This window comes from Alosa sapidissima, chromosome 9, assembly GCF_018492685.1.
Source record: "Alosa sapidissima isolate fAloSap1 chromosome 9, fAloSap1.pri, whole genome shotgun sequence".
Taxonomy (NCBI): Eukaryota; Metazoa; Chordata; class Actinopteri; order Clupeiformes; family Clupeidae; genus Alosa; species Alosa sapidissima.
The window spans coordinates 3,058,865-3,086,844 of record NC_055965.1 but is presented as its reverse complement, the minus strand read 5'-3'; the positions used below and the strand labels follow the sequence as shown (position 1 = coordinate 3,086,844).

Sequence of the window (27,980 nt, the reverse complement as noted above, 5' to 3'; positions counted from 1 at the left end):
AATGGAATACCCTTCAAGCAAGTTATACCATAAACTTTATTGAAATGCAAATAAACATTAAATGAACCAACAGTAGATACAATGTATTGGTCACAGTAAGCAAACTATAAATGTTTAAAATGGATTAATTGCAAGCATACATTTATATTTAACCCCTAGTGGCATCATCACCCAAATATCTTTAACAGAAAGACAAAAACGCAAGGGAAAAAATGAGCCCGTTCAGAAATGGAGATTGTTTTTAAGGCGGTACAAGACAGCAGTTCCCACCTTAAACAGCATTAACAAATATGACCGTTTCAGTGTGAACTGTTGATTTTGGTGAGACTTTGTAAACAGCATTTTGTAATTTATTAAGTCTTCAAAAAACGTGTACAGTAAGATTCAGTTGCAACAAGCCTCTAAAAACAAGAGAGGTAGAAAGACAACTGTGGTAAGCTGTAGAAGTGGTAACATCCAAAGAGAACTAAATGTGCACAGGAATGTACTGTAGGTACTTTAAAGGTATTCAAGTAAAGTAGAAAAAATACTGATAAAAAAAAAAAAAACAAAAAAAAAAAACAGAAAGAGTTAAAAGTGAACAAACTGCAGTTATTTGAATAAATCTCTTATATGTTAATTTCACCAAAATCCTGAGTGCTTATATGTTCCATTTATAAACATTGTGTATTGCTTGTGTATAAACATTGTGTATTGCTGTCTTTACACTGCACGTAAGTCAAGACATGATTACATGTAAAAGCAGGTCCCAGATGGCATTTTCATTTCAAGCACGTGACAATTAAGGCGGGAGCGTAAGATCGGATAGGTGAGGTAAGCAATTCCAATCATCTGAGCAGTGGTGGGGGTGAGGGTGGCGGGCGGGTGGCGTGGGGGTGAGGGTGGAGGGTGGCGTGGGGGTGAGGGTGGAGGGTGGCGTGGGGGTGAGGGTGGCGGGCGGGTGGGTGGGTGGGTGAGGGTGGTGCTCACTCCGGTGTGGGCTCAGGGGTCTCACTCTTCACCTCCGTCTCGTCATCGCTGCCATCCATGCCTGTACGACCAACAAGCCTTCTCACATTGACAGAGTAGTCCCCACGCCTGGAAGCAAACACAGTGGATTTTAATTGGATATACTTACTCATGCCATAACATAATACAAGTATGATAGCTTTGTCAAGTCAAACCATACTGTAACTAGTAACTACTCTCAGGCCAAAATACATTGGACATGGACGAATATACAATTTGAAGATAGGTGACCGTATATCTTGTCAACTAATTCAGATGACACAATATTCTACACGTCACCCACTGAAGCAAGTTGTGGAATGGACACAATGCAGTCATGTGCCCTACAGAATAGAATTTAAAAAAAAACATCATGTGACTGTAGCGTGATGCAACACAAATTCATCTAAGGTCAGTGTAGATAAAACGTTGACCGCTTGGGACCTCTCCACTTCATGAAATACTGTTCATAAACTCTCAAGCCTAGTAAACTCAACACCTTGCCCACTCTTTTGCCTTTGGGTGGAGTTGGACTCAGAGTTGGGGGGGTATAGGTACACTTCCATATTCCAAGACATACCGGAGTTTGCCCTTTAGAGAGCTGACTTCACGGTTCATGAGGTCTGCAGACTCTGTGGCTTCGTCCAGTTCTCTTTGCAGCTTTCTGCGGAAGGCATTGGCTCGTGTCGACTCCTCCTCAGCCTCCTCAAGCTGTCTCTTCAGCTGGCGCATGCGGACATTCAGCTTGTCGGCCTAAAGGATGAAGGCCAACAAGAGGTTCTCACTGAACTGCAACATGCATATATGCAGGCCTCAAGGAACAGTTATTGCAAAGCTAACGTTTAATTTATACCCTAGCCATGCCATCGTGCTGACCTGATCTTTGTGTTGGTCTGTGTTGCGTCTCTCATCATCAATCTGTAAAATGGCTTCCTTAAGCCTCTTCTCTGTGCGCCGCACCAGTTTAGAGGCCTGCTGTCTTTCTCTGGAGTTGGGAGGGGGAAAAAAGAAACCATTGACATAAACAAACAACATTAGTCCATAAACTATTGTGCTACACAAAGCATGTCAGTCCTCAAAATCATGCCCTCAACAGTCAGTTGACAGGGAGTCAGTTCACAGGGAGTTTCAAAAGTTTCACACTATTGATCGTCTCCCCCTTTAATGCTTCACCTCAAAACGCACGCACGCACGTACCTTGTGTCACTTGGAGTCCAAGTGATCTTACCTAGTTTCAGTGTCCAGCTGCTCTTCAAGCGCCGCGATCTTGGCCTCCAGGGAGGTGATGGTGGACTTGTATTTGGACCTGACCGAGTCCTCCATCTCCTGTAGTTTCAGCTTCAGCTCCTTGTTCTGGCGGTCCATTTGGGAGCGTGAGCCCTCCAGGACCTGGCAGTTACTGCGCTCTGCTGAGAGCTCGGTGGTCAGCTGGTCACACTGTGGAGGACAGGGGCCGTGAGTACACATCACACTAGCAGACTACATCTTCTAACTAGAAATACTTCAACTTGTGCTGATCAAAAACCATTCAATCTTCTGACCTGCAGATTGGCCTTCCTCATTCGATCGTTGATCAGCTCATTGTTAAGGTTCTCCTCTTCCAGCTCTTCCTCAAGCTGGGCAATGCGGGCTTCCAGCTTCCTCTTCTCATCATTCAGCTGAGAGCTGCCAACAGGAGAGGAGAATGTCAGCTCCACACACACACACACACACACACACACACAAACACACACACACACACAGAATCGTCTCTCACTTCTTGCTAGTCTGGTTGGTGAGCTCATCCTGCAGCTCATCTCGCTCAGTCTGCATCTGTCTCTTGGCCCGTTCAGCTGTGGCGAGATCCTAAGGAGAGAGGGGGAAATGAGCATTTCAAATCCTCAACACATCAACATCATACAATGAACAATTACATGTGAACACATGAATTCTGGTTATTCATACATTATTTAACTTACTTGTAGCTTTACTATGTATACACCATTCTTGATTGCTTTTCAGATAAACACATTTGAATAACTGGGGTTCAGGACTAATAGTAAATGCAGATAGTTGGAAGACTCCTCGAGTCCTTACAAACCTCATGGAACTGAAAGTTCTCAGCCTCCATGCTTTTGATCTTGCGCTCGTTCTCTTTGGCCTCGTTGAGGGCTTCATCCCTGGACATCCGCATCTCGTCAAACTCCCGCAACTGGTCCTTCATTTGGGCCTGGAGGGGTCAGAGGGCAGACACGGGTGTTAAGTAGGGACCACACTGGCTAGTGAGCACACATGCCCTTGTAGCACGAGGCCCAGATGTCGAACGTTGAGCTTTGTAGTGCTCCTTACCTGCAGCTTCCTGAGGAGTTTCTGGGCCTCGTCTCGAGCCCTGTTGGCCATGTCAATTTGAGCCTCCAGGTCGGACAAGTCGAGCTCCATCTTCTTGCGGGCAGCCATGGCCAGAGTGCGCTGCTTGCGCTCGTCCTCCAGCTCCAGCTCCATCTCCTTCACCTGGAGGTGCACGGGAGAGGGGTTTAACGTTATGCCTGTTTATTCTGCAACATCCTCACACACACAAAACACAACACTATGTTTTTGACTATATGGTACACTGGTATCACATAAGGGATAAATCAAGGCCTGCATTCCAAATTATTTCAATATTCAAATTGTGCTCATATGTTTAAATACCCTGGTTAAATATTGGCCAGTTTTTAGAAAATATGACTGATCATGCAAAAAACCCCTCTGCTGGTGAAGCCATTGATCACATAATCTTATGTGCTGTATTTAAATAATAGTGATAACTGAAATCACCCAAATGGTCATTACTCTGCCAATGCCACAAAACAGCATGCTTACAATATGACAACCAGCACCTAGACAAATCTCAGAAGGAACAAAGTCATTTAGAGTGATGGGACCGAAATTGAACTGTGTGGTCACGTTTGGAGAAGAGTCAAGGGTCAAGGCCTATGACAAAAGTGCACCATCCCTGCTGTGTAACATAGAGGTAAATCTCTGATGTTTTAGGGGTGTGTGAGCTACAAAGGGAATTTTAGGGATTTTTTCAAAATTGTTGGCTAGATGAATGCATTCTGGGGAGCTCTCAAACAAGCAGTTCATGCTACTGTAGACAACCCAAGAATGTACGGGACCTGGAGGCTTTTTGTCAAGAAGAATGGACAATACCCAGTATTAAGAAATAAAGGGTATGTAAACATTTGAACGGAGATATCATTGTCATTTTTGTTTAATGATTGCACTATTCTGTGATGCCTTCTGGTTTCATTTGAATACCATAAAAAAAAGTTAAGTGTTTGGCCACTTGTGTTCGTTCACTCATGTTTCCTCAAAGAATGGTACACATTTTATAAATTCTGCCAGGGTATGTGAACTTAACTGGATAAAAACACTATTGCCACTGGATGGAATTGCTGCACAGCGTTTGACTACCAGTACCACACACACACACCTGTTTCATCAGCTGCTTCCTCTTGTCCTCTCCCATCTCGTCTCTGCCCAGCAGGTCCCGGTCAAACTGGGCCTTCATGGCCTGCATGTTGACCTCCAGACGCAGCTTGGCATCCTCTGTGAGCTGCAGCTCGTCCTCCAGCTCCTCCACCTGAGTCTTCATCTCCAGAATCTGCTGCTCCATCGATCTCTTGGCACGCTCCAGCTCATGGATCTTCAGAGAACGGGGGGGGGGGGGGGGGGGGGGGGGGGGGGCAGTTGGGTGAAAATCCCCTTCCAAATCTACCATCCCTTACTTGTAAATTATTGTAGCATTACGGAATAAAATGTGCTACGGCGAATACTGAAATATAGATACAAAATGATCTGACGTGATGGGACGTAGCCTTACATTCTTGCCAACATCGTCCTTTGAGGACACCAAGTTCTCCATCTCAGCTTTGAGCATCTTGTTGGCACGGTCGAGGTCGTCCTTCTGGTCGGTCATGGTCTCCAGCTCCCGGGTGAGGGTCAGCGCCCGGGACTCCTTCTCGCGGGCCTCAGCCTCGGCTCGGTCGCGCTCCTCAGCATACTTACTGGAGATGGCCTTCTCCTCTGCCAGCATCTACACAGGAATAAGGCATCTCCTACATTCTGTGTGACATCAAGACTGCTGATGCCTGGAGGGCATTCAGCTATTAACAAACTATTGACAATTGTCTGTAGCAAGATCTGGGATAAGGAATAGTGAAGTGAGTTTCAGAACAGAGCCATGTCGTTTATTTCTACACCGGTTGTCTACCACTGAGGGTTCAGCCACTGAAACATACCTGGTCAAACTTCCTCTGCTTCTTCTCCAGGTTGGTGACAATCTGGCGCAGGTGGTCCTGGTCCACTAGCATGTCGTCCAGCTCCTGCTGCAGCCGGGTCCTGGTCTTCTCCAGCTTGTCGTAGGCAGAGTTCTTCTCATCCATCTGCAGCATGATGGCTTCCATCTCGCGCTGCAGGCGCTTCTTGCCCTCCTCCGCACCCTCCAGGGACAGAGCCTCCTGCTCCACCTTCTTCTTCACCTCAGCCATCTACAGGGGGGGGACCAGTGGAGTGGAGGGGGAAAACAAGGGTCTGTGTCTGTGTCTGTGTCTGTGTCTGTGTCTGTGTCTGTGTCTGTGTCTGTGTCTGTGTCTGTGTCTGTGTCTGTGTCTGTGTCTGTGTCTGTGTCTGTGTCTGTGTCGCTCCAGCTCCTTGACTCACCTGGGCCTGTACGGTGTGCAGCTGCTTCTCCACGTTCTTCTTGGCCTCCTCCTCTTCCTCAAGCATCTCCCGCAGGTTGTTCTGCTCGTCCTCCAGCTGCCTCAGCTTGGAGGACAGAGACAGTTTCTGTCGTGTCTCCTCTTCAAGGAGCTCCTGGAGTGTCACAAGAGGACAAGACAGAGGAAAGGAAACATTGTAGAATATCAGGTGTTGTAGAAGACAAATGTACTGAATCGGAGGCAAATCATGTATATAAAACATGGTGTACTCAAAATTGAGCAAATTAAAGTACTGACAGTTACAGATTAGTCAGTTTAGACAGAACGGGTCTGTTAAACTTGATCCATGTTCTTGGACCAATTTTGCAATAATGCTAATTGAACAAAAATCAACAGTCGCCTCCAGTTATATATGAATGCAAGTAAATGGTCATGTGGAGTGTTTGTGGTTCATGCAGTACCTGCACATCCTGAAGCTGGGACTCCAAAGAAGAACAGTCCTTGGAGGCTTTAATGGACTTACTCTCCACTTCAGTCAGTGAGCTGTTTACATGCTCCAACTCAGCCTAGGAAGATTTGGGGTGGGGGGGATTAATGGCATAGAAAGGATGAGGATGGTGTATTTCTACAGACATGCGTAACTGGTGTCCTTTGTGTCTCTGAATGAACACCTCACCTGCATCTTGGCCACTCTGCTGGCCAGCTCTTGCCTCTGCTTCTCGCTCTCCTTGTATTTAATTTGGAACTCTTGCACCTGGGACTCGGCCTTCTTCCTGCGGTTCTCCGAGTCGTTCTTGCCGTCAGACAGCGACTTCAGCTCGATCTGCAGCTCATTGCGCTCACTCTCCAGGGACTGCTTCATTTTCTCCATTGACACCTTGTTCTGTTGGAGTGAGGACAACAGGGAGTCATATTTATAGTGTTGCTCGGCCTGTTGACCAATTTCCTACATGCTTTGTTGAATGACTGAAATTGGTTAGAAAAACACACATATGAAGTGTCTGCTGTGTGAGTGGAGTAGCCCTGATGTCAGAGTGCTGATTATGTTAGCACTGCTTGTGGGAACTGGTTAACAAGTCATAGCGTACACATTGGTTGCCGTTTGCCAGCCAGTGCTCACCCGTTTAGCCTGCTCGAGCTGTTCGTTGAGCACTTCGAATGCCTGGTTGTGCTTCTGGCGCACTTCAGCCAGCATCAGCTCATGGGACTTGGCCTCATCCTCCAGAGTCTTCTTGAGCTCAGTTACCTCAGACTCTCGCTTAGCTCTGAAACGTAGATAGAAATAAATGGTAGTGGTGCAAATACCCACCGGCACACTCTAGAACGCTGATGTTCTGATGTATTCAGAATATCCAGGAGCCATTTTAAGTTGATCGATTTGTATAAATATTGAACACAGCGTACAAGATCCAGATCAGGTTACCTGAGCTCCTGCTGGGCAACAGTGGTGTCCAGCGTGTCCTCCAGCTCGGTCTTGAGGGCCTCCAGCTCCTCGGCCAGGTCGCGCCGGTGTTTCTCGGCCTTGCCACGCGCCCCCTTCTCCAGCTCCAGGTCCTCCTGCAGCTCAGACAGCTGAGCCTCCAGCTCCCGGATCTTCTTCTGTGCAGAGTTCTTCAGGGCAGCCTCCTCCTCAATCCTGGAGAGAGAGAGGGAGAACCAGAGAGCAAGCGAGCAAGCAGGCACATCAGATGAACATGTGTGTGGAGCACAAATACTACTGGCATCCTCCTCAAATAAATAACCCAAACAACACAATAAAAAGTAGTTTTATTTTATAGGTGGAAAAAATTATTATTTCAAAGTTTAAGAGCTTTACCGGTGTCAATGACTCACCTGGCTAAAGCGGCCAGAAGCTCCTCCTCCTTCTTGGCCAGCTGAGCGCGGAGTTCGGCGATCTGGGCATGCAGCTCGGCGAGCTGGTCGCTGAGCTCATGGGAGTCGCCCTCCAGCTTGCGCCGGTTCTTCTCCAGCTCCTGACGCTGCTTCTCCTCCTTACGCAGGCGGTCTGGCAAACAAGAGTGGAACACACAGGACAGCCCACAGTTACTCACACAGGACTCACAAGTTATACCCAACAGGCCACCATCTTCACAAATCTTCCCAGGTCAGCTCACCTTCCAAGTCGGTGAGCATGGCCTCATGTTTGTTCTTGAGCTTCTGCAGACTCTTGGACTTCTCCTCCTCTTCTGCCAGGATGGCCGTGAACTCAGAGATCCTCTCCTCCATCTGTTTCTTCTCCTGCAAATGACAATACGAGCAAGATTACTGGTACTAGTAGTGATTACTGGTAGTCTTTTTAGAAGAATTATACCGGTACCTAAAAATGGTAGCCGATCCATTTTCATGTATCAAAATTGAAAAGCATTCAATCATTCCATTCCATAACCATCTGAGTACCTAGACATTTTTGACCAACCTTGTTGAGCTTGTTGTTTTGGTCGTCCAGCAGCATGACATCCTCTTCAATCTTCTTCAGCTTGGCGTCCATGGTGACCTTCTCCAGCTGCAGCTTCTGCCTGGCGGCCTCCTCCTCGTCCAGCTGCTGCTCCAGCTCCTGCAGGTCAGCGACAGAAAGGGGAGTGAGAGTGAGAGTGAGACGGACATCACTGGTACCTGCACAACTCCTCGGCCATCTCCAAAAACAGCCATCCTCTTGAACATGACCATCTAATGAGAGTCCTTAGCAATAATCTGAGGAATTCTGATGGATCAGGGGAAGAGTGATTTAGACAGCCCTCACCCTTTCCCTTCAGAGAGTAATGCACTTGAGGTCAAAAAATGCTGGGCGATGACAAATAACTCATTGCATATAGACATGTGTTAAAGTCATGCAAGTGTAATACTGGTTATATGTACAGTATATAACTTTATACCGTTTACCAAGAAAGCAAATACAGGAAAACATCTGAGCCATCCTCTCTACAGAATCATTCACACATCAATCTGACTGTTAAACGTCAGTCCAACTGACCGAGATGTTCTGCTGCATCTTCTTCTTCTCAGATTGCATCTGGGCAACGTGCTCCTCCTCCTCCTCCACACGAGACTCGAGGTCGTGGAGGATCCCCTCCAGCTCCTGCTGCCTGGCCGTCAGGCGCCCCCGCACCTCCTCAGCCTCTGCACAAAGCTCCATCTCGGCCTGCAGCTGCTCCTGCAGGGCCAGCTTCTCAGACATCAGCTGCAGGGAGAGACGACCAGGGCATGATGGATTAGAGCAAGGCACGTTAAAGTTGAAATGAACAAACCGGAATATCATCTATGGCTCGTCATTTTTTATATCAACACTAGCTTCTCCATACAGAGAAATGTAGTCCTACACTAAAAGAAAACTACAGAAACTCTTTGACTAGGTTTAATTCATGTATGGGAAACTGGTCGATCAGATGAAGTTTGACACAAGCCTCATCCATATTTAATAATCTTGACAGGTTGTGACACTCCCCTCAGTGCAGGGTGATGTAGTGGACAGTAGTGGACGGAGTGCTGTACCTGCTGCTGCTTGCTCTCAAAGTCCTTGAGCTGCTGCTCGGCCTGCAGCTGCATCTCCTTGACCTTGACCAGCTCCTCCTCTTTGGCAAACATCTCCTCCTCCTGCCTGGTGACCTGCAGCAGCGGCTTCACCTGCAAGGTGACCAGGGAGCCAAGAGTCTCAATACGTCATACGTCTTAGAGAGAGAACTTTTAAAACAAAGAAAGTTTAAAACAAAGAAATGCTGACTGGACGTCACCTTGGTGAAGAGTCTCCACCACTGCCAGTTCTTGAGTTTGAGGTAGGCGGAACAGTTCCTCTGGATCACCCTCATAGCAGTTAGCTGCTGCTGCCTCTTAGTAAAAGCTCTGATGGAGGAATGTTCAGGTTATGCTTTAATAAAACACAAATTTTTAAACTTAAAGGAGAATTCCGGTGTGATATTGACCTAAAGTGTATCGAAACATGATACCGAGTGTGAACGTATGTCTCATAGCCCATCTCGGCTTGTCCCCTGCACTCCAAAATCTGGCGCTAGTTAGCCGATGCTACCAACATCTTCTTCAATAGTGGTGTTTCGGCATCGGGCTAGCCATGCAAATAAATCACTGTTTTACACCCATTTACGAGGCTCAATGTATCTCCACACTTCATTGGTAGACTTCCTAGGGCCCTGACATTTAAAACGAGACATTGAGAACTTTGAAAAAGCACTGGTAGTTTACTTACAAGACGATTTATACAGACAGTATCTTCACGAAGTTTAGCGTTTGCAGCCATCTTGAATTTAGTCACGATAAGTCGAGCAACGAGTAAGAATGAACAGCTATGATAAGGGATCAGATTCCAAAAATAATTCAGTGGAAATGCATGGATTCCAGTTGCTGCTACTGGAAGAAACTGGAATCCATGCATTTCCACTGAATTATTTTTGGAATCTGATCCCTTATCATACCTGTTCATTCTTACTCGTTGCTCGACTTATCGTGACTAAATTCAAGATGGCTGCAAACGTTAAACTTCGTGAAGATACTGTCTGTATAAATCGTCTTGTAAGTAAACTACCAGTGCTTTTTCAAAGTTCTCAATGTCTCGTTTTAAATGTCAGGGCCCTAGGAAGTCTACCAATGAAGTGTGGAGATACATTGAGCCTCGTAAATGGGTGTAAAACAGTGATTTATTTGCATGGCTAGCCCGATGCCGAAGCACCACTACTGAAAAAGTTGTTGGTAGCATCGGCTAACTAGCGCCAGATTTTGGAGTGCAGGGGACAAGTCGAGATGGGCTATGAGACATACGTTCACACTTGGTATCATGTTTCAATACACTTTAGGTCAATATCACACCGGAATTCTCCTTTAAGCAGTGAATTTCTAACCAGCACTACATAGTTCCTGCGTACTTGCGTGCAACATAGCCCCTGCACCAGGCCTGGAAGCTGATGATGACATCGGTGATCTTCAGGTCCCGCTCTTCTTCCAGGTGGGCCAGGACTCCAGCACGGAAGAACACTTTGCTCTGGCCGATCCTAAAGAGGTTGGGGTCCAGCTCCAGGGCTTTGACCTGACAGACAAAAATGGAGACACCAGAAGATGTAAACAAGCGAAGGCAGTAAGTATGTCCGTAAATACTGGTCAGAAAAAAGAAAGAAAGAAAGAAAGAAAGAAAAAAGAAAAAGAAAAAAAAAAAATCCATAAATCAATATATATAAATAAATAAATAAATAAATAAAATAAAATAAAATAAAATAAAATAAAAACAAAAACAGGCCTCACCATGAGGACACAAGCTTGTTTGCCATCCATGAACCCTTTGGGAATTGCACTGGGAGTGAGGATCTCATACCTGGAAGAGAGAGAACCAGAGGATCAGAACAGGTCAGAATACCGAAAATGCTTCTGCCTTGGGGAGTGCTCAATCTGTGAGGGAGGGGTGTGAGCAAGAGGAGCAGTAGTAAGGGGACTAAACCCTACCTCTGTCTGAACTCCTGGAAGACGATTCGATTGGGGAAACCCTGTCTGCAAATACGGATGCCCTCCAAGACACCGTTGCACCTCAACTGATCCAAGACCAGCCCAGGCTCCAGTTTACCAGCCTGAGTGAAACAGTTAACATCAGGATTATCATTTTAAATATATCACCCCGTCGTTTTCAGACTTTGCCATTTTACTGAAATTCACACCTTCTTCTCGTGGTTGGGGATGATACAGCGGACAAAGTTGGGGTTGGTGTTCCTCAGAGTGGTCATCAGGTTGCCGAGCTGCTCCTTATAAAGCTGGCCAACAGTGCGGAACATACCCTTACGTGTCTTGAAGGCCCCAGGCATAGAGTCCATTCCAGCCACTTTATCCAGTCCAACAATACGATCCACTGCAACGTAGGAGATAAAAAAGAAAAGATCAACCCCCCCACTCTTGGTCACAGTAACCTTCAATCATGACAGACTTTTTCATTATTTGATTTGAAACCCTTACCTAACTACAAGCACAGTGCATGTTTTAATTCTAACTCCTGAATGTCCATACTCACCATCTTTCCACAGTTCAGACACAAACTTGTCAGAGGACTGGTTGAGCAGAGACACCACATTGTCATTCAGAGGATCCATGTTCTTCATCAGCCACTCGTTTGCTTTATAGTCCACCTTAAAAACAAAGGAATAGGATTAAACACTTGGTCTTAAAGGCCCCCCAAAGAGTTTTATGTATGCATCATTAAGTACATGAAAGTACATTTTAACCATTCAAACAGGAAATTAGGACTGGAAACACTTGAAATGTGCCTAACATCTAATGGCCTAACATCTAAATACACCAAACAACTTTGAGAAGATTTGGGAAAGATTCTTGAAAGATTGGAGTCGAGTAAAGCTTGAATGGGGGGCATTAGTTAGAAGACTACAATCTTTCAAGAATCTTTCCCAAATCTTCTCAAAGTTGTTTGGTGAATAGAAAAGTGATTCACTAGGGTGGATTCACTTGCAATTATCATAAGGTATACAGTGATTCAGGTGCAAATGAGTTTGCAAGCACAATTTTACAACCTGCCCTGTGCCCTTTGTACTGCCCTGCCCAAACACTGCCCTGACGACTTTTCTGTTTCGAGTCCTACAGCTATTCACAATTCTTCCTTTGATCCATTTTTAATTCACGCAACTCAGTGGATGGAAACACAGATGTGAGGTGTGATTTTCTTTAGCCAAAATTTCATAAATACACTTAAAATACGAAAATGAGCTGAATGGAAACCCTTGGACACTTGATAGTTGCCACTTTTTTCATGCAAACTTCATCATTATTACACAAGCAATCACATATTTTTCTCTAAGGTTTTATATATAGGTCTGTGCATAATGCGTACAGTAGGTCACTGTAATGCAAGAACCGAAGGCTGCTGCAGCACAATGTTGAATGTGGAAATAACATTTGTATGTGAAATGCTAGAACAGTAGGTACCCTTCCAGCATAGTGAGTAACACAGAAGTCCGCATCATCCTTCAGCTTCTTCGGCTTGTGGAACTTGGGGTGGTCACCCAACTCCTGACACACCTTGTCCACAAACGTCTTGTCCGTGGCTTTGGGGAACCAGCACTCCTCGTCCAGCAGGGCCAAGATACCTGGAGGACCAGACTAGAGGGGAAGACACTGAATGAGCAACTGTACAGTGCACAGAAAGCTTAGATAAGGCTGAGAGCATTTATGAAGAATCCAAAAAGAGGAAGTGAGTATGAAAACAGAGAGGAGGAAGCGTTTATGCAGAAGGAGAATGGGTTTGGTTGATCAGTATTAACGCTGTGATGACGTACAGGCCTCTCGATGAGGTCAATGCAGGGCTGCAGGTCCAGGCCGAAGTCGATGAAGCTCCACTCGATGCCCTCCCTCTGGTACTCTTCCTGCTCCAGGATGAACATGGTGTGGTTGAACAGCTGCTGAAGCTTCTCGTTGGTGAAGTTAATGCAGAGCTGCTCGAAGGAGTTTAGCTGTAAAAGAGGGGTGAGATAGGGCAAAGTCAAAAATGAACTTCCACAAAACAAAGTCAACCAATAACCACCATAATCAAAATGAAATAGGGAACCAGACACTTTTTTGGTAGTGCATGGTTATCACCAGCAACCATGAAGGTCAAAAACATAAAGCCTCGTGCTTTCCATACCTCAAAGATCTCAAATCCAGCAATGTCAAGGATCCCGATGAAAGAGGCCCCCTGGCGTTTGGTCTTGTCCAGGGCTTTGTTGATACGCATGACCAGCCAGCGGAACATCCGCTCATAGGTGGCCTTGGCCAGGGCCTCGATGGCAAACTCGGCCTGCTCCTGCGTCTGAGCCTTCTGCACATAGTCACGGCCCACCTTGATGCGGGGTGATAGGATGGCACGGCTGAAGTCCGTCACATTGATGCCAAAGAGGTGGCAAACCTTCTGTGCAGCTAAGGGAAAGATGGGAGCATTTAAGAGAAGTATTAGAAGAATAAATAAACCTTGCGTATGGAATTGTTTTAGCCAGATGCAGATTAAATTGAACTCATTGAATTAAATGAAATTACCAGTATCATCAGGCATGGAAGCCTGGTCAGAGTTGCGCTCCTTTTTGAAGGACATATTACCCAGCTGTAGGACAGCAGACACCACCTTCATCAGACCTTGGGGAGGGAGGCATACCAGTTCAACATTACAGCAGGCCACACACACACACACACACACACACACACCTGAAGGGCTCTAGCTCACCTGTCTGTTCCTCCTCTGGAATGCTCATGATCTTGAAGGCTTCAACAGTCTCCACAAACATGTCCCTGTCCTGCTGGCCTGGGATCGTCACGTTGCCGTTGGACAAGAAGCGGTACTTGCTGTGGTTCTCTAGACACAACTCGGCTATAAAGAAAATGAATCAAATATAAAGACACAAATCAAACATGGCACCTTTTTCCTTTAAATCATTTTGATTGATATTTGTACTGATTACTGCATGACATTATGCTCATTATGCTAATTGATATGACACCAATCACCATTATGACTGTACTACTTGGGGATTCCACAAAGACTTACTGCGATGTTTATCCCCTGCCCCGGCCAGCATGTAGTAGAAGAAATGGAATGACCTTTCCTCTTTGGCTTGTCTAATGGCACGAGATTTCTCAAGAAGATCTAGTCAGGATCATTAGTTAAGGAGAGACAAAACTTCAAATGATATTCACTAATAAAGCTACAACTACTGTAAAATACAGGTAATTTTATTGCAGTTTCACTGCAGCAACACTAAAAATGCTGGCCCAGAAAGACATAGAAGTATGAACTCATAAAGGATACAAGTTTCAATATTGGCCCCAACAATATAGCCATTCACATCAAAGTTGATCCTGATGAACTTCCCCTGTGAAACAGAAAAATAATTCAAGTGAGAATTTAATTTGAGTTGAAAAAGCCTTATTTTAGCAATTACTTAAAATACAGGAGGAAATAATCTTACAAATCTGGAGGAATTGTCGTTCTTGACCGTCTTGGCATTACCAAAGGCCTCCAGGATGGGGTTGGCCTGCAGCAGCTGCTTCTCCAGCTCTCCCTATTTAGAGAACAATGAGAGTTTGCACATACTGTATTTAGCATGGATACTAGCCTGGGTGAACCCAGAGGAACCTGTTAGCAAATTTGAATTTGGTCTGCAGGTCTGTCTGGAGACAAACCCAGGAACCAATCACAACCACTTCTCCAGCATTGAGCGGGCTTTAAAAATGATGAGACAGAAGTAGCCGTTAGCAGCGCTGTTAAACTCAACCAATCGGCTGTGCTGGTGACCAGTATTATACAATATGGTCTTGTATTTTCTTCAGAGCCGAGTAAACTGCATTTACCTTTGTTTACTAGAAAGATGTGTTTGCTAGACTTCCAAAAAGACTAGGCAAGCGTGTTCCATTTTAAGTTTAATTTCAATGCTAGTCACGTCCCTTGGAAATCGGAAGTGAATAAAGGGTTTCCAGACCCATTTCAATCTTAATTGAGAATTGAGAGGCAGTCAGGTCTTAGCCAGGCTACACGGATACTGTTGTAGAATGTACAGTGTGTTTGTTTGATTTAAGGCCATTTCAGCAACTAAGGCTATTTAATGGCCAGAGCATTGTGTGTTATAGAAGCTTAAATAGTAGAATGTACAGTGTCAAATTATGATTTACAAGACGGGCTGCACTTTCTAACTTTACGACCAGAATCTAACAAAAGCATTGAGCGTCTTCCTCTCTGGAACAGGAAATAGGTTAGGAGAACAAGCCTGCCTCGGCTTGCCGAGTATGTTCATTATACAGATATGACGCTTGTTGGTTTAAAGGTCACAGTTGTCAAGCAGATCTGAGTGATTACACAGTGTGTTTTGCTGTAGCTTGTATCAGATCAAATGAGGCTTTAAACTACAAAAGATATGGAGGGAGGAGGAAGCACAGCAGTCATAGGGCACTTGTGCCACACCCACACACCTTGTGGTGGCAAAGTGAAACAGTCCTTAAAGCTTAAGTTCAAGATTATGCTGCAAGACAGAAGCAGAGGACCACAAGCACATATCCCATCCCCTTCTCCATAGACACAGATCCCCCCGACAAGGGAGTACAGCAGAGAAGTCATAGAGAGGTTCCACAACTCAGTACCAAGCACAGGGCAATCAAAGAGACACAAAAGAGCTTGCTAGCTGGAAAAGTTTTTTTTTTTTTTTCCTCTTGTGAATACCAATTTCAGTGCATAAGATGAACAGGTAAAGGAGCCATAAATAATTAGAAATATATTACATGAAGGCAGTTAGTGGGGACGAGCAAGAAGCCAGAGTCTAGACAAACTTGTGCTTGTGACGGCACAGAGAGCACAGAACCTGCTGCAGTTATCAGGGCAACAAGCAGTAGAGGAGTTAGCAGAAGTTAGCGGATGTTAGCAAGCCGTTTGGTTTTAAGGAAGTGCCCAAACTGAGGAACCTGGGCGGAGGAAGGCAACTCACATGAGACAGGACCGCACTGCTCTGCAAAGGAGACAGAAACAGAGAAACAACGTCAACCACTAGGTAGTGATGTAACTTGACCGCTCTGATGGGTGAGTCATTCCCCCCCTGCTAGGCAACACGGCTTTCATTGTGCACTCTGACAAGTGCATGATAGAACATATCTTCCTGCTGGAGAGAGGGTTTCACTAGAAAAATATTTATTTACATACATCTGGTTCTTTAAAGGGTATGCACACAGGCATCCACACAGTCCCCACACACGCACAGGCACAGGCACCCACACAGGCGCACACACACAGGCATCCACACAGTCCCCACACACGCACAGGCACAGGCACCCACACACACACACACACACACACACACAGGGAGAACAGGCCTGGGCTTGAAAGGAATGCCTGCAGCACCCCTTGCAAGAAACACAAGACCAAATAGAGGAACGAACGATCTGTGGCAAGTCCACAAGAGGGAGGACCGTGGGTGAAGACCCAGGAATAACAGAAGCCAAGATGGGCTCAGGTGGAGCAGGTGGTAGACGTTCAAGTGAAAGGGATAAACATGTTCTAAAAGGAAATGATTCTAGAAGGCTCAGTGGACTGACCGGGTCTTTCTTGATCTTGAATGATGATGCAACATGAGCCAGGTACTGTATGACCTTCTTTGTGTTCTCAGTCTTTCCAGCACCTGACTCACCCCTGATAGAGACAGAAAGAAAAGAGATGAGGGAAAAAAAAAAAACTAATTTGCCCAGTTTGCATTTCCCACATTCTATCATGAAATGACAGCCATGCTGCATGAGAACGGAGCTGCCTATGAAGTGACATCTCTTTCCTGTGTGACTATTTTTACAAGTGTGCAAAAACTGTCAGTATAGATACAGCAGTTGGACTAGTTCCAGCAGTTGTTTATTGGCCAAACTGTCCTTGAACATATACTGAGACTGCACTTCATAAACTCACAAGACACTTCTCCCACCCCCATATCCAAAAATGATTCCTAGTCAAAGTTCAGTTTGCCTTGAACTTACGTGCACAGGATGGACTGGTCCTCACGATCTGAGGGAAAGAAGGATAGTAAAGGTTAATAATCATTAGAATAATCCATAAACATGGGTTGTTCATCTAAAATGCCTCAGTTAAAGTAAAAGTCTCAGTTAATTTTACATGGTATAATATAAATGAATGAAATAGATACAATGAGAGAATATAGGTAGACTAAAATATAGTCTTACTTAAATAAACCTTTCATGAGACAGAAGGTTGATTTATCATTTGACATTTGGCTTAATATGGGCTATGATTTCATTACTAAAGCTATCAATCATGGCTCCTAATGATTCTCTGTAATGACTCATTTAGCACCAGCTCAAGTTCAAATAACCACATGGCTCGATTAGTAAGTAAAGTGTGTACTGTAGGTGGAACACATTAACCTTTTATGGACTTTCCATTCTCCTCTCTTCGCACTCTTGTGGGTTAGATGGAATGCAACTATGTGCGACAAGTACGAGAGGCTCCACTACTGTCCGCATCTATGCAGGGGTGTGTGTGTGTGTGCACGTGTGTGTATACAGTATATGCTCACCCTGCATCATGCTCCTGTAGGCCGTATCTGTGATGGCATAGATGTGAGGTGGCATCTCGTGCCTCTTCTTGCCCTTGTACATGTCCACAATCTCCTCAGAGTAGATGGGGTAGTGCTTGTAGGGGTTGATCACCACACAGAAAAGCCCTGAGTATGTCTGAGGACAGAGACAATGATGAGCCCTTTATGAACAACTTTACTCTGGTCAGAGCAATGGTATTCCGGTCAACATTCTCAAAAACAAACTAACACTAGGTATTCTGGATAATGTATCATCAACTGCTGTGTGCGGTCGTTCATTTTTTTGGTTTGTTTTTTACATACAAAACCAAAATGACTCGACATTACAACACAGCCCTGAGCAGCATTACACTATTTTGTCAGATAGCAGAAGTGTCGACTAATGCGTTAAGATGACAGGAAATCCCAATTTTAAAAAAGTTGCAATGTTAATGACTGGTTGAGCCATGTGTATGTATGCTCGGTGTTCAGCTGGCCACCTTGTGCGTCATACTCACATAGATGAGGCCGGAGTAGTATCGGTCCTTGAGGTTGTGCAGCACAGAGGCCTCATTGAGACAGGTGAGCTCAGCCATGTCCTCCACCTTGTTGAATTTAGGTGGGTTCATCTTCTGGATGTCATCCTTGTTCACCTTGATCTTCTTGCCCGAGTCTGCGAGCTCCACGATACACTCATCCCCCTTCTCCTCCTTGATGGAGCCCGCCTCGAAGCCAGTCCTCTCCGATGGCACCCATACCAGCTTCTTGGAAGCCCAGTCGGCCTGGTCCAGGGGGTTGTTGATCGAGTTGCGGTCGACGTAAAGAAACTTCTCTGCACTCGACATGGTTGCTATAAGGAGTGGAGAGGGACTGTCGTTAGAGGACTCTTCTAGATTTGTACCCACGTTACCCATAGCGTTACCCAGCATGAGTCTCTGGACACTTTTACAGGGGTGCCACTGGGTCTGAGGTCTGGGTCTGAGGCCTTTCAACACACCTGTCAGCCATTATTCATTTTCCTTGACTGGCTACACCTGGTTTAACCTTCAATTACCTCAATACATGGGCAGCCTTTCGGAGTGATTGGTTAAAGCTACAGTATTTCATTACTTGCAAGTGTCACTCAAGTCACTTAATCTAAACTCTTTGTCATATCATTAGTATACAGTCTATTGTAGAAAACAAACTCAATTTATGAATTTATGGTATGAACACACAAAAAAAAAAAAACTCAAAAATTGGGAATCGTGTACTAACGATTTACAAGCTGGAATGAAATCTTCTCCTGAAGATATTCCTCTCATTAGTCATGTTTGCACCAGTTGTATGTGTACGAGTAGAAAAGCAACCGTGTGGAAAAGGGTGCTGGTGTTAAAATGTTTAAAAGCAGTTTGGCCTCAGGTGATCTACTAGTCAGAGGGTCACACGGTCACACCTCTGCACGAGCACATGATATCTCCAGCTCACTCCAGCATCAGGTCACCTGGACCCCCAGGGGCCCTCAACCAAACCCAACACAGACTCTTCTCCACCACCTCCTCTCCTCTCCTCTGGTTATCCCCACCACCTCCTCTCCTCTTGTTATCCCCACCTCCTCTCCACTCCTCTGGTTATCCCCACATCACATCAAGGAGTGCATACCAGTTTGGGCCAGTAATTATTCAAAGAATTCCACACATGGCCAGTCCTCACTCCAGGTCTGTCCTTTCACCTCTGCCCCTTTTCAGTCTCTCAAAAACGTAAATTCTTGGTAACGTTAAATCTTGATAGCGTTAATGATTTTCTTGCTTTGTTTGTTATGTGATACTATTTCAGATTGCACAATACCAGTTTTGTTGATTATTTGTTGATTTGTATTGTCTGACTTGATAAGATCATCTCTGATGAACCTACACAAATGAAAGACTTCATTTACAATGATTTATTGAAAATTGAAATATCCATAGTAGCTTTCCATATTTCTGGCCTAGTCTAAGTAAGTTTAAGTCTAAGCCAGAGTAATCTTAGATTTTAACTGCTTGGCCAAAGCAGTAGTCTCCGCTGGGGGAAGACGGTGGAGTCACGCACTCCTTTGAAGTGGAGCAGAAAACACAACTGGAGGCAGGAATGCAGGAGCAAGTTTGGACAAAGCGGCAAATTTCATTATGTGCCACACCCTACGCTCAGAAGCCAGCACTACCCAAACCAAACAGCCTCCTTATCCAATCCCCTTCAGACAGCCTGCACTGCTAAAAATGGTAAAGTCTGCAGAATTGTAGGCCTATAGGCTAATAGTTAAAAGGCTAAGAATATTTAAAAAAAAATAGAATAATCGATTTGAATCACAATAATGAAAAAGGCCATTGACCTATATTTTTAAACCAACAGTATAGATTCTTTGCATTTTGTCAACAGCTTAGCATAGGGGACAGAGAACCCACCTTATCGTTTAAACCAGGTGTAAGTCCAAATATAAAATAGTACATGCATTTATGAACTAGCTTTAACATGAATGTGTTTCCAACTGCAACTTTTAACATGGCAATGTGGCAGTGTGTGTTCTGTGGGAGTATGCGAGTGAGAAATAGAGGAGCTCCAATCTCCTTTCTCAGTTGGTGGGGCATGACTCACTCACTCATCCCTCCCTCATCCTTATCTGGGGCAGATTACTCCAGGTTGCCTATCTACTCACCATAATGACTCAGACTAAGCTAATCAATCTCAGATAGCTGTGGAGGATCTCTCTCTCTCCATCCATACTGCTTCAACAATCTTAAGCCTGAGAGTGAATGATCTGCTCACCCTTAATGGCTGGTACTGCTGAACACAAACACCAACTTTGGCTCGCCGCTGACACACATACAGCTGCTTCTCTGCTCTTCAAAGGCAGAGGCCACATTACAGACATCTCCAATTCCTCCCTAACCCTACCCCAAACCCCACCCTTAATGCTTCTGTTCTAGTTCTAACACCTGTGTAGCCAACCCCATCAGGCCTCAATAGACAATACTGACCTTCTTATGACTAGCGAGAGGAACACAGAGAAGTTAATCAACAGTCAAGTTAATCATCAAATTCTTCAGTCCAGTATAAACTGTACCAATGAAGGAAAAAAAGGTTATCCGTCCCAGTGACTCCTAACTATTGTTGGTGTTTCCTACAGCTGTTTGTGCCAGTGCTCCTGGTGAACGCTAGCAGTGGGGCAAGTGAGAGGGCATCAGAGAGGGATAAAGGGATTAGGCAGGGGGGGGGGGGGGCATCAGCGCCTGCCTCTAAGTTTATTAAGGACTCAGACACAGGCCCTGTGAACAAGTGAGGACAAACCAAGGGGAGGAGACTAACAAATACAGAAACCATCAAAATACTGGGCCATGGGGAAAGTACCTAACAAAAGCTAAGTGCAGTGGTGAAACAAACGTGTTTCTGAACACCTCATCTCAGGGCCTTATTGGGTGACACGATGCGTCCTGTGCTGCTACTGATCTGCTGGTGTGCGAGTACTTAGTGAGGAAGTTTCAGCAAGTCAGACCACAACCAACGACTGACTGACAACTCCGCATTCTCCGATCATGGCAGGCAATACTGTGCTAAATTCACATGACACAACCCTGCAGTAAACTGATGAGCCAACATCCAGATCACTAGGAGAGGATGTTACTTCATAAGATTAAGCTATTGACTCACCCTCTGCTGAATACATGCAAATTCCTCTTTGGTGTGAGCATATCTTATCTTGACTACTTCAGCTCACCAACAACTTCACCAATACAGAAAGTCAAGAAAACTAAACTAGCATATGATGGGAGTGTTTCTGTACAGTAACCAAATGTAACACAATCCATCCCACTCTACTCTACCTATTGTGCAAAGACTGTTGTCTACATGTATAAGCACACAAAATACATGCCAAACCTAGCAGCTTATTTGGAGGCCAACATAATACATACCTTATCAGGTGGACAAGTTAAAACAGAGCAGTAGGATTAAGCGTGTTTGAGGGAATAAAACTAAGGGATGGAGGACACCCTCTTATACAACATCCATGAACAGCGGAGCAGCTCTGGCTACAAACAGCTAAGTCACTCGTTTACCACACTCCTCCTTATCACTCCCGCTCTCTGTTGGTCCGTCCGTCCGTCTGTCTGTCCGTCCCTGGCACGCTCTCATCTATTCTCTCCTGCTGCTGGCTGTCATTCAATCCCTGCTCTAAACCCAGCTGCCAACTGAACAGGCAAGAGCTGACCCCTAGAGCGGTGCAGGATCAGGGTCTTAATGTTCGCACATGCTCCAGAGATAAATACACACACACACCCAACACAACAACACCTCCCTGCCCACCTCAACACCACTGGAGTGACAACAAGAAATCCCAATGTCAGCCTATGACAGGCTACATTTGCTGCTCAAGTTGTCTTGAACAAAAAAAACAAAAAAAAACCAGCGGGTTAGGTTCTTTCCATAGACAGTGGTTCTTTCATGCACAATGATGCGACTTCCTTTGTGGAGAGAACTGGTTGGCGTGTGAGTGAGAGAGTGCAGTGCGAGTGAGTCAGTTAGAACTGCAGGGCAGATGCAAGTCAGAGTGTGCACATAATGACACATCAAACCCCATCAACGTCAAGCAACCTTAAAATGTTTTGGGCCATCATTAATTACAGTTCACTATTGAGACACGCAAAATACAGGTAAGAACCAAAGGGCTGAGCGTGATCCCATCATGCCTTTCGCTTAAAGCAGGTGCATCCGCATGAAGTTGCATTTGCAGCATTCGAATGGCTTGATTGGCCAACATCATGATAGGACTTGATAAGGAACGCAATGGCAGCCGCGGTGTGGCGTCATGCTAAGAACCAAAGAAACCAGCGGAGGGCGAGGCGTATGAAGTCAGGAAACACACCACTAAATTGGATACAATTGAAGTTACCTCGTTCAGGCAGGCTACAAACATACAGTAGGTTACGATAGTCTTTAGTTTGACATGAAACTCTTCGAAACGCGGTCTAGGGTCTTCCATCTTGATCTCGTTGCTAACTTAAGGTGGTTTTCCTTAACTTAAATTAACATAAACTAGCGGTGCTAATTACATGGATGCTCGGTTCCACTTCAGTGTATTAAAACCTTTCAAACATATCTGATACATTTCTTGACACTGGGCTGCCCAGTCAGGGAGTAGGCCTAACATTTTACCTTCACGAACAGGCTACAGCCTAGCCAAAAGTCGAGGTATACTGCATAGGTTGCAGCGGAACTCTGACGGACTTGTATGAAGTCCAACAGGTATAACTTGACCACTCACCTGTTAGGTTGCAGGCGCTCGAAGGGTGTCCGTGTTGCAAGAAGACAGCTCCCTTAATGCTGCATGTAACTTCCTTGTCAAGTTACCGCGTGTTTCGGTCCGCTTCCTTCTATAGTAATGTTTGCTTGTCTTCCTCTTTTCACCCTTTCCTCTCTGTCCGCTCACCCTGTCATGTCGCTCAGCTGTACGGGCGTGGTTACTGAGGATGTGCGCTGTGATACGCCCACTTTTAGTCACTGTATTTTGCGCGTCGGTGTCAATCAGACTCGAGCAAGCACACATTTTCTCAGAACTTGCTAGCTAAATTTCTTGCTGGTCCCTCCTCTGATTTCATGCAGGTATTCTCGACCATGCTTCATAACAAGGCAATCGTTCTGGCTTCGGTGATCGAAATAAATTAAGCATAGCCTATTTAAATAGGCCTATAGTCATACTATTGGCATAAGCCTACTTCTAAAACCACACCAATGACACTATTGTTGTGCTTGTTTTATTTGCTGTCATTCAGTCTAACGAGAAAGCCTCCAAAATAGGAAGGCAAAGAGAAGAACAGACATTCTTAGGAATGTGGTTTAGAGCTTTGTCTGTACCTGCAGACATCAGTGATTTTCCACGAAAGGGATGAGGGAACGAAGGGGGGTGAGGAGTAAGTGATGCAGAGTAGGAAATAAGAAGAGAGAGAAATACCATTTTTATGCTGAATAAATACATGTAGTTTACTGTCACAGTGCCAATGACTTTTGTCAACGAGACTTTTGTCAACAACTACTTTTTCACTTGACGAATCTACTGACATTTTTTTTTAAAGAATTTAAGTATTTCACAGGTGATGACAAAGGGAGATTGTGGAGAATGCTATGAAAACGTCTCCAAGATGTCAGCTGACTGGAAATGATTTGGCCCATGGCTTGGATCTCTCAAGTCGGGTTTTATCAGTTTCAAAAGTCACATTGTTCAACTTACATTCTTACAGATGGCACAATGCCTGCTGCTCACACCAGAGATGCAGAGATACAAGTGCACAGACAGCATGGATTCCAGCAAGATTACGAGGATGATACAGAACTACAGAATTTGGTGGAGGATACAGGCGGACAAGTCTGATCAAAACAGATAGGCGCTGTTTGCTTTCCCTCAGGTGGGTCCTCTCTGCCTTATACGGTCATGGAGAGAGAGGTGGAGGTGTGGTCCATTGTTTTGGCAGAGCTGGTGTAAGGTTACTACTCCTCATACTATCCCCAATCCCACTTTTCTCTTTGTCCCCCCCCCCTCCTTTAACTAGTTCGGTCAGACTCTGTGTAACATCTGTGTAAGAAGAGGAAATGATTGTGGAAAAAGCAAGACTTGACACAACAAGGCCAGTTACCTTCAGTGAGGGGAAAGTAAAAGCTGATTTAAGATTCAGAGCACTAATTTTAGTTTTGAAATGTTTTATAACCCAGTGCTGTAATTCAATTCCTAAGTGAGTGCTTCCTTAAGTACCTCACACTACCTGAGAACAAGCTATGATACACAAAAAAGTGACCAAGCCTGTTTTACCTCTGTTTTACAAGTTCTATATTTGCAACACCACACACCAGAGATATTTGTCTTTGTCATTCACGCACTCTTGATTCTCCAACTTGTGTTTTTCTGTCACCAGAGGGCAAGTTTGGCAACCAGGTAGAGACCGTGACGTAAGAGCTCGTCTGTGGAGTCTGTGTATAGCTGAAAGGGGGAACAGTGATAACAAGGGAAAAGAGCTGATTTGTGTCCTGAACACTGCATTGGTTGACACAATTTAAGGAACATAAATTAATTTCTTAGGCTACATAAGAAAAGTTAGTAAGAGAAGTTTCCTTCCTCAGAGGTAAGATAAGTCTAAATGACCCATGGGGTACTCTTTCACAAGAGTTGTGAAATGCACCTAGCTTGTCATGGCTTGTCATATTAAGCAATTCAGTATTTCACTGCTGAAAGTGTTACATGCATACCAAGCACAAAACCTTTTCAGAGGTATATGGGCAAAACATAGCCAGGTGCAATATGATACTATTGTCAACTAATGAATTACTTGTCACGGTCCTCTAGTTGTCCTTTCACTGTTCGTGTGTTATACTCTATAAATAAGAGACACATAGAGGCTCAGACTGAACCATAAACCATCAACACTGCTTCAGGTACATAGAGGGGAGGGATGCCATTGTGATTGGCTGTTGAGCGAAAATAACAACAACCTTTTGTGAAACCAGGAACAAATTGTGGACTGTGTCTCTAACAATTGTGCTGCTACTGTCTCTGTGATGACCTCTGTGCCACCTTGAGGTTATGTAGGGTCACTGCGTTGATAGTGTGACATATTTCTAGAGAATGATTTTAACTTTCAGTGGAGATCTATTGGAAATGTTCTGTAGACTCTTCTGTAGGTTCCTGACGCTGGCCCCACAATATTTTTCACATTAAAGAACGCGAAGGCTGGCAGTTGATGAAACTACTGTCATTTATGTTGTATAAGATATTGCCAAAATGTAGATTTAGGACTTCCAAGTCAGTCATGGGAAAGGACAGCAGAGGCTGTTTTCTACTAAATGTTGTGAAAGAGTACAGAAGCATGCATTATCTACTTAGTCCCTCTCTTCCCTCTTCGGTGTAGTTCCTTCCTCTTTCATGCCTTTGTGTTTCCGGAACCGAGTGACTGTCAACATAAATTGACTGACAAGCCACAAGCCGATTTCTCAGGGTGTGGCTATATATGTTTTATTGTAACGAACTGTGGAGTCCTTTGTAATGACAGGTATTTAATTATTAAGTATTATTGTTGTCACATCAACACCTTGGAGATTAAAAGGACATAAAACTCCCGGCAGTAATCACTTTTTGTGTGAAGGCACACAACTAAAGCTTGTTGTCAAACCTTTTCCACTAGGTGGCAGTATACTCATAAACTAGTCCTGCAAGGGTACAACATCTGAACCCTATGTATTTAGACAGGTTTATTTAGCTATTTTCATCTGAAGACACAAGGCTGTATGCTGAGTTAAGGAGAGGCCCTGGGGTCATATCAATGCTTCTGTCTGCAATGCTTAGTGTAAACACTATGAATTTGTTGAATGTATGATTATGCTGGTCCCTCTGTGCTCATGAAACAACTCCGTTCAACTTCTCACATTCCACTGCACCGGCATTATGTAAATGTATATTAAATTCACTGTGGTATTTTTTTCTACATGGCCTATAAGCGTTGTATCCATAAAATAGCCATTTTTATTTGAAAAAGAAATGTATTTACAAACTTTTACAAACATTACAGTGTGGAGAGGGTGAGAGGCAGGTGATTGGAGCCTTGTGTGGTAAAATGGCCCCCTGTCCTCTTCTGCCTCCTCTGATGGACCTTTGAGTGACAGACACACTAGACTGATGAAAGTATCAAACAAATTATACAGTTTCATAAGTAGAAAGTGTGTATGTGGGGGTAGGAGATACCCTGATGAACTTCGATGGATAAAAGAAAGAGAAGGAGATGTGTGAAAGTGAAAGCTTTGAGCAACTGGCCAAGACAACCATCCCTGCAAAAGTGTAAGGGTTGGCCTTTCTGTGCAGATGGATGTGATGTGGTTATGGATGTGGTTTGGAGATCAGTGTCACACAAAGGAGGTGAGCTGCAGAGGGGCGAGACATGACATGACAAGAGAAGAGCAGAGCAGAGCACCGGCCCATGCTACACCACAGGCTGTCTCAAAAAGGGAACCGTTAAACAACAAAGACATTTACTCAAACTAACATCAGCATAAAACGTCCATGCCAAGTGAGGTCTGTGAACACGGTAAAAAAAACAGACGTATCATAGCTATCAAGCAATGAAACAATTACATCAATAGGAGAATAAAACAATTAACCAAGTTTGCGATGAGTTTGTATACAGAACAGGGAAAATGTCTTTCAGTGTTTGTGTATATGAATGTGCTTGTGCATGCCTACTGTGTTACTACTGGCCATACCAGTCCATTACATCCATCTAATTCAGGATTTCCCATAATACTTATCCAGCGTCTTGTCTATACGGTATTGACACTTGAATGGTCTGGTTTGGAATGTTGGATGGAGCTACAGGTGCCATGAACGAGGGGCATCTGAATACTTTAAACAGGAAAGCGATACTTTAACAAAACACACACACACACACACACAAAAAACAAGAAAACAACCTACTCAACCTTATTTAAATCATGTAAAGATACCACAGTGTCTCTGCTATACAACTCAACCTATAGTGTAATAGTTGTTTTCTGGTTTGAATAAAATCAAGAAAAACAGTCTGAGTTTGCTGTTTCCATATTGTCCATGTAATGTTCTTAGCCGTTGTTTCTGTAGCCATTTCCACAGGCAAAGGTGACATTGGCAACAGTAAAACAGGAAGAGTCCATTTGCAGTGCTCTGTCTTTTCTCAGTTTTGGACCCCGTATGTTGTTGTTTTCGTTTCAGCTTTGTGTGCCGTGCTCATTGTATTTTCCATGTGCAGTATTCAAAACGAATAAAACCTTAAATGCTTTTTAGTAGAAGTTGCACTTTGGCTGAAGTTCATTCCATAGTCTGGCGACTTCTTTTCCTTTTTCACGTAAGAAGAAAAATCCAAGAGGGAAGGACAAAAGGGAGTGAAATGGAGGACAAGGTGAAGGGGACGAATATAATACAAATTTCAACTGTATTGCTGTAGGAATATTTTAAAGTCCAGACGGGCGTAGATATGATGTGTGGGGGAGTGTGTGTGTGTGTGTGTGAGATGGGAGGGGATTCTGTCTAGACCTGAGTTGAGTAGGAGCGGAGCAGGGGGGGTCGGCCGCGGGGGTGTGCGGCACACAGGGGGGCGCGGTCAGAGGGCAGGTCTAGACTGCGCTGGAGATGCAGCGACGCGAGTGCAGAAGGACGTCGGGAGGGGCGGGGCACAGGAAAGGCTGATGGTCATGTGATCTCAGTATAGGGACCCCGTCGAGCCTGTGAAGAGGGAGGAGGGGACGGGTTAGTGACACT

The 27,980-nt window shown here is 44.7% G+C and overlaps 2 protein-coding genes and 1 long non-coding RNA gene across 7 annotated transcripts in view; 1 reads left to right on the top strand and 2 right to left on the bottom strand.

Annotated features, from left to right (window-relative positions):
- Positions 1-18: 18 nt before the first annotated feature.
- LOC121718702 (myosin-9-like) lies at positions 19-23,134 on the bottom strand. 2 transcript variants are annotated; one of them, XM_042103779.1, is made up of 41 exons: positions 22,974-23,134; positions 18,217-18,548; positions 17,699-17,855; positions 17,142-17,169; positions 16,716-16,809; positions 16,112-16,132; positions 14,606-14,698; positions 14,446-14,509; positions 14,185-14,283; positions 13,864-14,007; positions 13,680-13,775; positions 13,291-13,562; positions 12,944-13,117; positions 12,594-12,767; positions 11,668-11,782; positions 11,321-11,508; positions 11,112-11,233; positions 10,914-10,983; positions 10,541-10,701; positions 9,398-9,506; positions 9,159-9,290; positions 8,641-8,847; positions 8,086-8,223; positions 7,784-7,907; positions 7,503-7,674; positions 7,093-7,305; positions 6,790-6,934; positions 6,346-6,552; positions 6,131-6,235; positions 5,671-5,823; positions 5,250-5,498; positions 4,832-5,044; positions 4,442-4,654; positions 3,316-3,477; positions 3,068-3,196; positions 2,744-2,832; positions 2,529-2,652; positions 2,216-2,424; positions 1,864-1,972; positions 1,568-1,740; positions 19-1,077 (listed from the first exon to the last, which is right to left on the bottom strand). In XM_042103779.1, the coding sequence occupies exons 2-41, from the start codon at positions 18,541-18,543 to the stop codon at positions 966-968; spliced, it is 5,886 nt and encodes a 1,961-aa protein (XP_041959713.1). In that variant the 5' UTR covers positions 18,544-18,548; positions 22,974-23,134; the 3' UTR covers positions 19-965. The 2 variants fall into 2 exon arrangements, with proteins under 2 accessions (XP_041959713.1, XP_041959714.1); XM_042103780.1 differs by lacking the exon at positions 16,112-16,132.
- LOC121718787 lies at positions 22,492-26,618 on the top strand. The gene is made up of 3 exons (XR_006034016.1): positions 22,492-22,628; positions 23,947-24,111; positions 26,553-26,618. It is a non-coding gene; the product is annotated as an uncharacterized LOC121718787 (long non-coding RNA).
- The window catches only part of plppr2b (phospholipid phosphatase related 2b), a 34,293-nt gene continuing 32,471 nt past the window's right edge, over positions 26,159-27,980 (bottom strand). For 2 of the 4 annotated variants that reach the window (XM_042103907.1, XM_042103909.1), the window contains one exon: positions 26,159-27,944. In XM_042103907.1, coding sequence (XP_041959841.1) covers positions 27,836-27,944 — 109 coding nt within the window. In that variant the 3' untranslated portion in view covers positions 26,159-27,835. The remainder of the gene's footprint in view (positions 27,945-27,980) is intronic. The other 2 variants (XM_042103908.1, XM_042103910.1) reach the window with 1 other exon arrangement.